At 41.2% G+C, this 10,440-nt stretch overlaps 1 protein-coding gene across 4 annotated transcripts in view; it reads right to left on the minus strand.

The window, feature by feature from the left end:
* The window catches only part of MYOCD (myocardin), a 92,124-nt gene extending 81,795 nt beyond the window's left edge, over positions 1 to 10,329 (minus strand). For 3 of the 4 annotated variants that reach the window (XM_019755278.2, XM_019755277.2, XM_019755276.2), the window contains exon 1: positions 9,970 to 10,329. In XM_019755278.2, coding sequence (XP_019610837.2) covers positions 9,970 to 10,024 — 55 coding nt within the window. In that variant the 5' untranslated portion in view covers positions 10,025 to 10,329. The remainder of the gene's footprint in view (positions 1 to 9,969) is intronic. The other variant, XM_019755279.2, reaches the window with a different exon arrangement.
* Positions 10,330 to 10,440: the final 111 nt, after the last annotated feature.

The raw sequence follows: 10,440 nt of genomic DNA on the forward strand, positions 1-10,440 counted from the left end.
AATACAGACATTCCTCATGGCACAGTGGAACAAGTGCGATCAGATTTGGCCTCTATCATTTATTGGTTATTGTACTCTGTCCAAGTTATTTAACGTCTTTGAGCCTCAGCTACTTCATCTGTAAAATGGGACAATCATATCTGTCTCATAGCATTTCTGTAAGGATTAAATGAGATAATAAAAGTGCCACAGATGATAGGTTCTCAATAACTCCTAGTCCCCTTCATTTCTTATTCAATCAGTCACTAGTCATATTTGGTAACAGGTGGTCCCCGAATAGTAGATCGCACACAGAAGTTCTCAAAGGTATCAGGTAACTGTGACTCCCTTGCCTTTTTATTCTTGACTGAAAAGGTATGAAAAGCTCATTTAAAATCATCAGTCACCATTGGATAAGTACCCAAGATAACTCTGAGCTAGTTCTGTTATGGGTCAAATGTCCATTGCCATATGGAAATAGGACCAGGGTTAAGCTTTGTACATTGTAAGTGTTTCAGAAATACTAGCTACCTTAATGGGTCATAAAGATTAATATCCATTATTCCCACACTTGGATATTTACTCTAAACAATAAGTATCTTACAAAACCAATCCAGAGGAAGAAAAAGATTATGTGCATAAAGATTTTCACAGTAGTGTTATCTATAATGTAAAAATTGTAATGGGCTTAATTTTCCAATACAAGTGGGAAAGGCTTAGTAAATAACTATATACTCACTTGGTGGACTTTAATACAGTTGTTAAAACAAGAATTATGCCACTATGTAACAGTTTGAAAAACTACTTATGATTTTATTCTGACTGATAAAAAGCCTGAGTGTAAATTTATTCATACACTGATATAACTTTGTAAAAATCTTTATGCATTTGGACAAAGATATTTAAAGTATTGAAGAGATTATTGTTCCATTAATCTTGAATAGCATTTTCTGGATTTTGCCTGTTTTGGAGCCTTTTTGCCCTATCTGGAGCTTTAGTATCAAAAAGTTCCATGTGGAACTTTACTTCAGACTGAGAAACCAGCCCAACAGGTCTTGAGGAGAACAAAGTTGAATGACTTCCTTAAGGGTAAGTGTTTCCGGAAATAGGAAAGTCGAAACAGCTTCTGGAGTATTTTCCAGTCATTTCACCTTTTCTGTGAAATGGGGATGTTCCCTGGTGTTACTTGACTATATTTTATGAGAAAAAACTGATGCCTTTGTACCACTTAACAGACCGAGGGGAAAGAGAAGCAGATTGAGGGGTGGAAAACTTACTTACATGGTAGTTCAAATTGCAGTGCCAGACCAGATGTGCTAGGCAAGACATACTAAGTACCTGAGATGTTGTATATTCACTCATTATTGTTACACATACCAAGTGATGGCTAAGTTCCTATACACCAGGGAAGCCAATAAACACATTTTACAATATTACAGTGATGTAAGTGACTCTTTCTACTGCTAGAATTCTACTGCTTTTCTAATGATCTAAGGTGGCTGAATAAAGCAAACATCAACCGGAGTGACTGAAATGATAAGTACTCCAATGGTGTCTGTAGGAAAATCGGAGAAATTATCTTTCCTCAACCAACAGGAGAGAAGAAATGGTTCTAGAGGGCATCTTGCTGTGTCCTCTAAAAATAAAAGTCAGGAATCAGTCTTATTTATCCTCAATTTTAAAGAATAAATAATACATTTTATTTTAACAGAATTTGGAGACCATTGTATTTTTCCTAAGAATAATGATCTAAGTCTGGTTAAGTAAAGCTTGACTTACTGGCTATTCTGGATGATCTCAGAATAGAAATTAGTGCAAATTACAGACTTAACAAACAAACAAACACGACTTGCTTCATAAAGTTGAAAATCGAATGACTGAAATTGTAAGGCTGCAAAACTATTATTTGGTTAGTGTTGTTGTTTTTAAAAATTCTGTTTATGTCCATCAAAATCTTTTAACTACTACATCCTTCTCTTTTGCGCAGTTCACATGCCTCCATGTTAAGTAATCCCTTCCCACATGGGAAATAGGAACTTTTTCCTGTAAAAAGAAAAACAAACAAACAAAAAAACCCTCGATAATTCTACGAAGGTCTTTTCTCTCACAAATGGCATGAATCATTTTATCAATAGGGAAACAAAGGCTCAGTGAGCTGAGTTGACTTTTTCAAGGTCACGGAATCACAAAGTGGGTGTGATGGGGTCCCACGGCAGGTCTGCCCACAGAAGATCAGGAATGAGACTGGGGAGGCAGCTACCTGTGAAATGCACCTGCTGGCTCCTCCTTCCTGATCTGGGCAGAGGTACAAGATAGCTAGCTGGTCACCATCTGCTGCATGACCAGTGAGTTCTTGCTGATCAGATGGAAATAACGGAGATGAATAGCACTTTCGGTTCTATCAGCTCCTATTGAGGGGTGGCTTTCTTGAAGTATGTAAAATTCTAATCCTGCACATGACCACTTCTGCTCTGCCATGTACTTCTGTTAGTCTCCGATTTAATCCTATTAGATTAGAATCCATTCAGTTTGGTTCAATCCAATTTCACAAAATCTTACTGACTTGTGTCTGTCACATACTGTAGCAGAAAAAAATGAATGCCACTCTTTCTGGTTTTAAAAATACTTACTTTTTAAAGTATCCCAAGAACACAAAATGAGATTGAGCATAATTCTCGGTCCATGTTGCACTGTCATACTAACATCATTGGTCCACGAGTGAACATTGTTTAATTCATTTGCCTAAGAATAAGCACACATGTAACCACTGCCTAAGCCAGGAACACCACCAATAACCTTTCCTTACTTTGGCCTACACCCCTATCACCTCATCTTGGCCCTCCCACTCCAGAGATAACAACTTTTCTGAATTTTGTATTTATATTTACTCATCCCTTTTTTATTCTAATTGTAATGCATACACACATGTGCCAAGATGTACAAAAACATATGTTGCTTACTTTTATTGTTTTTGAATATTCTTTGGGTGCAGAATAAAATGTATTAATTCAACACATATTTAATGGTGTCTTCTCTCTGCCAATCACTGTTCTAGGTGCTGGGAAATAAAGCAGTGAACACGAACAAACACACAAACATTCCTACCCTCATGGCCAAATAACAAACAAATAAGCAAGTAAAATATTTAGTATGCCCAATAGTGTTAAGAGCTATGGATAAAAACAAGGCAGGGAAGGTTTGGGGTGCAGGGAGGCTGGGGCTCTTGCACAGTAAATAAGGTGAGGGAAGGTTACCTGGTAAATGAATAAATCTAACACCATCAGACCTGAAGCGAGAGCAATGATGTCCCAAGCCAGACCCTGAAGGTTCCTTTGGCCTTTAAAAATGATTTTAAATTCCCATTCAGGACTGAAAATATACCCATCGTTTGAGGTCCAGCTGATTGTGTTCCAATGCGGACTTCCGAGAGCACAGTCTGCAGGAACCATGCGGAGGGTATGACAGAGGCAGCTGTAATATTCCATGTGACGACATGGAATGTCTTATGTGCTTCCCAACTGTATCCCAGCTCCTAGCAGTCTCCATTACAAGGGCAACATGAAAGAAATATTTGTTGAATGAATGAATTAATCAATATATAACGCACATATAGCATTTTCCAGGTTGCCTGTGAGATCCTTGAGAACAGGAATTAGAATCATACCATGGGTATCCTTGGAGTGGGGGATTGGTCCCGATACAAATAAATAATAGGTTTGAGGCATAAAGAGTGAGCCAGATGTAAGTAAGCAGGCAGGAAGGAAAACCATTAGACTTCTTACCTGGGTGGGTGGGGAGGGCTTGCCAGCAACCTACATATAGAGATTAACCCCATTATATAAATCACTGTTGGAAACTGAGGGCTTTTCTGCTCAGAGTAGAATTTTCTGCAATGTGTTTGTTTGTCCAGCTAAACTTGCTCCATGAGATACTACGTGGATAAAGTACAACAGATCTGGGAGTCATTCCCTTTTAGAAGTTCATAATATACATTAGAAATCTTGAAGTCTTTGAGAAATCCTGCTGTTAAAAATCCAATTTATTTTTTCAGTATATTCTAGCTCCCTCTTTTTAAAAAAAGTTTCCTTCTGAACAACTGTTAGCATCCTGTGGAATTAGACTTCTGTGGGCCATCCTGGAGAAAACACTGGGATTATGGCTAGATGATTCATTTTATGAGAAAAATTTTGCGGAAGGAAATCTGCAAGACAGTGGTCTTCTAGAGGTGTGAAAGTTGGGAATGCCATATTGGAAGTTGCTGTCATAGGCAGAACAATGTTCCTCCAAACCCCGAAAGATGTCCATGTCTTCATCCTTGGGACCTATGAATATGTTACCTTAAATGGTCCTATGGACTAAACTGTGCCCCCTCCCAAATTAATATGTTAAAGCCCTATCTCGCCGGCCCCCCCAACCCCCCACCCCAATGTGATGATATTTGGAAATGGGGCCTTTGGGAGGTAGTTATGTTAGAAAAGATCATGAAGGTGAGATCCTCACGATGGAATTAGTACCATTATGAGAAGAGATACCAGAGACTACCCTCTCTCTCTCTCTCTCTCTTTCTCTGTGCCATGTGAGGACACAGAGAGAAGGTGGCTCCTTGCAAGCCAAGAACAGGGCTTTGCCCAGAACCTGACCCTGCTGGCACCCTGACCTTGGACTTCCAGCCTCCAGAACTGTAAGAAAATAAATTTCTGTTGTTTGCCACCCAGTGTATAATTTTTTGTTAGCGCAGCCTGTGCTAAGATACATGGCATAGGGGCCTTAATGCTGCAGATGGAATTAAAGTTGCTAATCAGCTGGCCTTAGAATAGGGAGATTATCCTGGATGAGCCTAATGGAATCACAAGGGTCCTTCAATGTGGAGGACAGACGCAGACAAATCTAAATCAGAGAATTTGAAGATGTTACACTGCCTTAGAAGGCTGGGGGGGTGGGGGGGGTGGAGGGGGCAGGGGGCTTGCCCACAAGCCAAGGGAGGTGAGAAGCCTCCAGAATCTGGAAAGGACAATAAAATAGATTCTCCTTAGAGTCTCCAGAAGGAATGCAGCTCTGCCAACACCTTGATTGTAACTCAGTGAGACCCTTTACAGATTTCTCACCTCCATAACTATAAGATAATACATTTGTGCCGTTGTAAGCAGCTGGGTTTGCAGTAATTTGCTACAGTAACAATAGGAAACAAATGCCATTGCTGAGAAAGGAATTAGTTGTCAGCAAAAAAAGGAGAAGTTCAGGTATGAACAGTTTGTACAGAAGTCCAGAGTGACAATTCGCCCTTAGCTTTCTCTTATTCGGATTCTGTCTAGTAGAAATGCCTGAACGACTTTTCTTAAACTTTTAAAATATTCTACTGATCACTTCAATAGCGAGATGGAACTGGAGACTAGTTAAGATATTTGTGTTTTAGTAGGCTTCACGCCCAAAAGCTGTCAGTGAAGTTTTGAAAAGAAGGCTGAGCATATGAAGCAAGTTAATGATTTTCTTGAATACTGTGTTAATTATGAAGGTGATAGGTGTGAATTATGCATTCATCCGTTCAAGAAATATTTATTGGGCATCTACTATATGTCAAGTTTCCTGGGAATGTAACCGTTCAAAAACGTTACAGTCATGCTTTTATGAAGCTTATAATTTTCAAAACTTTACAAAAATAGGGCCATTCAGTTGGAAAAACACCAAATGTTAGGACTGGAAGCAATTTTAGAGATGAACCAGTCAAAAATCCTCTATTTTGTAGTTGACAAAAATGAGGTCTGAAGAGGTCAATTAAATTAGGTAAAGAAAAAACTAAAATATATGTTTAGTTAGTTCTTTGGCCTAGGACAAATAATTTCAAATAATTTAAGCTAAAAGAGCGCCTTTTCCATAACATATAATAAGGCACTAGGGGGAAATATTTGTCTTAGGTTTAAAAACTAATGGTGAAGATAGGATGACAGAGCCTGGGCTTCTCTTGAGATCATGCTGGAAATTTCTTCAAGAGTGTCTGTGGTAAAAACCTTCGGGACCAACCTCTTAGTCCTATCTCCTTAATTCATAGGAGAGAAAATTCAGCCCCAGAGATGTTAAGGATCTAGCTTAAAGGAGAAATCCAAAGTCCTCTTAGATGATCGGAAGGATGGAGGACAGAGAAAGCCCAGAGAGGATGACCTGTGGGGTCCTGAGAAGTCCCTTGCTTTCCCTGGAAGGACAAACAGCAGTTGCAGTCCGTGGATATAGCTGGGAGTTGGTGTGTTCCACATCCAGCACTTAGCTGAGTTCAGCTACTGCTTCTCCACCGCCCACTTTGCGGGTTCCCTGGCTTCTTTCAGCTGCAGCTCCAAGTCCTGGAGCCCCTGCTCCTGAGCAGCCTGTCTGCTGAGCTTATCCTCCTTTTCCCCAGAAAGCCAGAAGGGAAGCTCCCACATCCTTCCCCAATCCATATGCTGACTCTATCCCAGGGGACCCAGGGTTCCTGCTATGGCACACACTCCTCATTCGGAATCTCTACCTTTACACCTAAAATGCCAAGCTTGCATTTCGGGAAGTCTTTGGGCACCCAGAATCTCAAGAGCTTGATGGAGGCAGCAGAGTATCCATCAGACTGCTCAGATTGTAGGTACGGTTGCCAGATAAAATACAGACTGTCTAGTTCGATTTGGATTTCAGTTAAAAGTAAGTCCCCAATACTACAGGATGCTAAACAAACAAACAAACAAACAAACAAACAAAAAACATTGTTTATCTGAAATTCAAATTTAACTGGGCCTCCCGTATTTCTATTTGCTAAATTTGACAACCCAACATTTGTGAGGGATACAGGCAAGGTCATCGCAGGTACCAGAGTCTGCCTTTGTGTGGGCTGTTTGAAGGGGAAAAGGAGAAAAAGAGAAACAAACGAACAAAACACAAGAATTCTTAAAGAGCGAAACCCATTAATGGCCCTCCCTCTCTCCTTCCATCCTTTGTGCATAGTGTGTGTGTGTGTGTGTGTGTGTGTGTGTGTGTACGCATGTGTGTGTGTGTGTGTGTGTGTGTATACACATACATAGAAGTCCTTGTGTTTTGTTGACACAGGATTATGGTATTGAGGAAAATTGTAGACAGTGATACTGATTACAGATATTGACAAAACAACAGTGAAAAGAATAAAAACGGGAAAAGCGTAGTTAAAAAGTAACACTATTGATTGCGTTTCTGTGAACTGCCTACTATTTACACCCAACTGCCACAGAGCCGGATCACAATTTTCCTTGTTCCTAACCTTTACATGTTTTCAGAATACCATAAAATGTTACTAAAGGGTCTGAGAAATCACGGAGCCCAACCTTGATTAAGTAAGCAAGACTCAGAGAGGAAGTGACCAACGCAGACTCCGGCTACCTAACAATATTAATAATAAAACAATATTTTTTGAGGGCTTACTAAGTGCCAGGCATTGTCCTTAATGCTCTACTTGTATAATCACATTTAATCCTCACAGCAACCCTATACTCATTCTCATTATTCAAGCGAGGCTAATTAAGGCAGAGAGAATTATGTCGTTTATCTAAGGTTCAAGGTTACACAGCTAGCAAGTAGAGGCACTTGTTAATAACCCAGCTAGTTTGGTTCTAGATCCACACACTCAACTGTGAAACACTGCGGTCTCTCAGATAAGAGGAGTTCATATGACCAAACACGTTCATACATGTAAACTTTCACAGTTTACTGCTCCTGCGGCATGATTTTGTGTTTAATAACAAGGTCACTCGTATACAGTGTACATCAAACCGGCTGGACGGTGCTGCCAAACTTGTCAATTTCAGAGTTGAAGTAGTTATCTGCTCACTGATAAACAAGCCCTATCATATAGGGAGTCTCGCTATGATCAAAGAGCAATTTAGTTTTACCTTTACTTTTTTGAAATATTTGTAATGAAATAGGCCACACCAGGGTCTATCAAAGCAAACGTTCGTTAGCACTGACATAGAGTTTTATGAGTTTACATTTTGAGTAGCTCGTGAAAGAAAAAAGAAGAAAACGGGGGGGGAGGGGTGGGTTGGGAGAGAGAGAAATCAAAACCGAGAAGACTTCCTTGTCCACTGTTAGCCACCAAGTAAACCAGGTTCTCTTAGGAAGAGGCCTTTTAGTTAACATGCTGCCAGCCAGACTTCCGTGCTGGTGCAGCTATAGCTGCAATTATATCCAGAAAGAACAATCACCGTCCTCAATATTACATTTACTCAGTTTTATACTCTGCTTGTTTTTCTTCTCTTTCAGATTATCGACCCCTTGCACATCAGATGATCAAACTACTTTGCCTATTTCCAGAGCTCAGCTTCCCTGTTTGTCCAGGGAGGAGGATGAAGCATGCCTGTGTCTGTTTTGACATCACGTTTCCTGAAGCTACCCTTCCTGTGACACAAAAACCTGTCCAAGCTTTAAAAAAATGAGGCAGCAATTGAAATTCTCAGAAGCTCTAGGACCTACCTGGGAGACACCAAAACCCTACCAGTCCACTCACTAAGAGGAATTCCAAGCAGTGCAAATATTATCTTCCCTCTGGTCTGCACTTTAGGCAGGAAGGATTTGTTTATAAGTCTGTTTTGCCATTCTATCCAGTACCCTCACCAAATCCCTTTAGAGACAAAGCTGTCCCTCCTCTGCCCCCCACATGAACTGGCAAGGGTGCATTTGAAACCACTGCAGCTTCTTGCAAAACAAATCTGCAGTCTCTCTTCTTCAGAAAGGTGGCAGTGTTGCCTGCGGTTTTGACCAAATTACAAAGCAGTGGCAATGTTTCCCCGGGATTAACAGACCAACCCACCTCACCTCGCCATGGGAAGGAAAGGAAGGAGGTAACCACAGCCAAACCCAGTGGCTGGCAGACTCACCCTGGAGCGTCAGGGCACTGAGTCTTGTGGCCCCCTAAACTCTCGAGTTTTCATCTCCTTTCAATAGTACAGAGCCTAAGACAATCTCCAACAAACTCCACAGACACCTAAAGGCCAGGAGCATCTAAAAAAGTCACAGAACCCTTATTTTTTAGCATCCACTCTTCTCATTGTTGAAACACCCATCCTCAGTAAAACAGAGTGGTCCCATTTAGAAGGGCTCAGGAAAACTTAGCATCCTTCTCACACCTGTTATGCGGAATGTTCACATCAGAGTTCTCATACAGTAATTCATCTTCGAAATAGGAGTGCTGCCATTTATTGAGAGGTTTGTTACCGCTTTTATAAAACCAGTATTATACACACAGCTATGGAGAAAGATCTTAAGGAGACAAGGATCTCTGTGGAGCACCACACATTCATACGTTCCATGGGTGCCTACACATTCAACCCTTCCTGAGTTCCCATCTCCCTTCCACTCACCTTCACTCAGCGTCCTTTGAGAAGTTTCTCTACGCGCTACTAACACAGAAATTTGGGGGGAAATTCTCCATTTATAAATATCAGATGGTTTGGGAAAAAAATATTTGTGGCACTGGACTCTTTTTTTTTTTTTTCTACAGTGATGTCATTTTAAATACTTGGTGTGCTCCAAATTTGCTATTTTTACTTCCCCCGGGTGACTTTTTTGGGAAATAATATTTGTTTGGATTAGCTACATTTTAAGTGACCCCTGTAATCTAATACACAACATAGGTTCTTCTTCTCAGCAATTGTAACTAATATGATGCAGCTCACAAACTTGAAATCCCTTATTTGTTCATTTTCAAACTTGTTCCTTTTGGATGCACCCCTCCATATTTTCTATTCGCAGATACAGAAAAAACAAATAGAACGAAAAGATTGGCCTCACCAAACAAAAACCACACTCATCAACCCACAATATTTAAAATGGAAAACATCAAAGGCCCCCCAAGTCAAATAAGATTTTCACTTCCAAAATGTGCTTTTGGGGAACAAGGTTGAAGTAGCCACGGCCGGCCTTGAGACATTTATTGGAAAGCAGTCTAGAGTTGAGAAGTGCAGAAGAGGAAAATTTAAGAAGGAATGCTAAATGCCTCAGCCCTACCTGATCTGAACTTGCTCCTAATCAGCAAAGAATGCTCAGCCCCCAGGAGGGTCATGTTGAGTCTCAGCGAGCCGCTGGTCCCTTGGCCAGACGCCCCCTGTTTTCCACCAGGAACAGGCTCCCGGGAGCCCAGCTGACCGCAGCTAACAAACCAGAATTCATCCAACTCTTCGTGAGCTCCCCTGGGTAGTAAAGTGGCAGCCAGTGACCGAAACCAGTGTCCCCAGAAAACTGGCGGCTCCCCCCTCGTTGTGCGGGGCTGATTAACTCTTAGCCGGCAGGACCCTCCTCCTCCTGTGTCTGGCCAGGGGCAGCGGCATCCCAGGCGTTCTTGGCTGATGTCATAGGCTGCCAGCGATTGCGGAGTATCACCACCACGCCTTTATGAAGGTCCCAAGTTTGCTATCTGATACTTTTTTACTACTGACAGGAGCTCAGCCAATCAGCAGCAGCGAGCGGGGACCTGGCGCT

Source organism: Rhinolophus sinicus, linkage group LG15 (genome assembly GCF_036562045.2).
Source record: "Rhinolophus sinicus isolate RSC01 linkage group LG15, ASM3656204v1, whole genome shotgun sequence".
NCBI classification, from domain to species: Eukaryota; Metazoa; Chordata; class Mammalia; order Chiroptera; family Rhinolophidae; genus Rhinolophus; species Rhinolophus sinicus.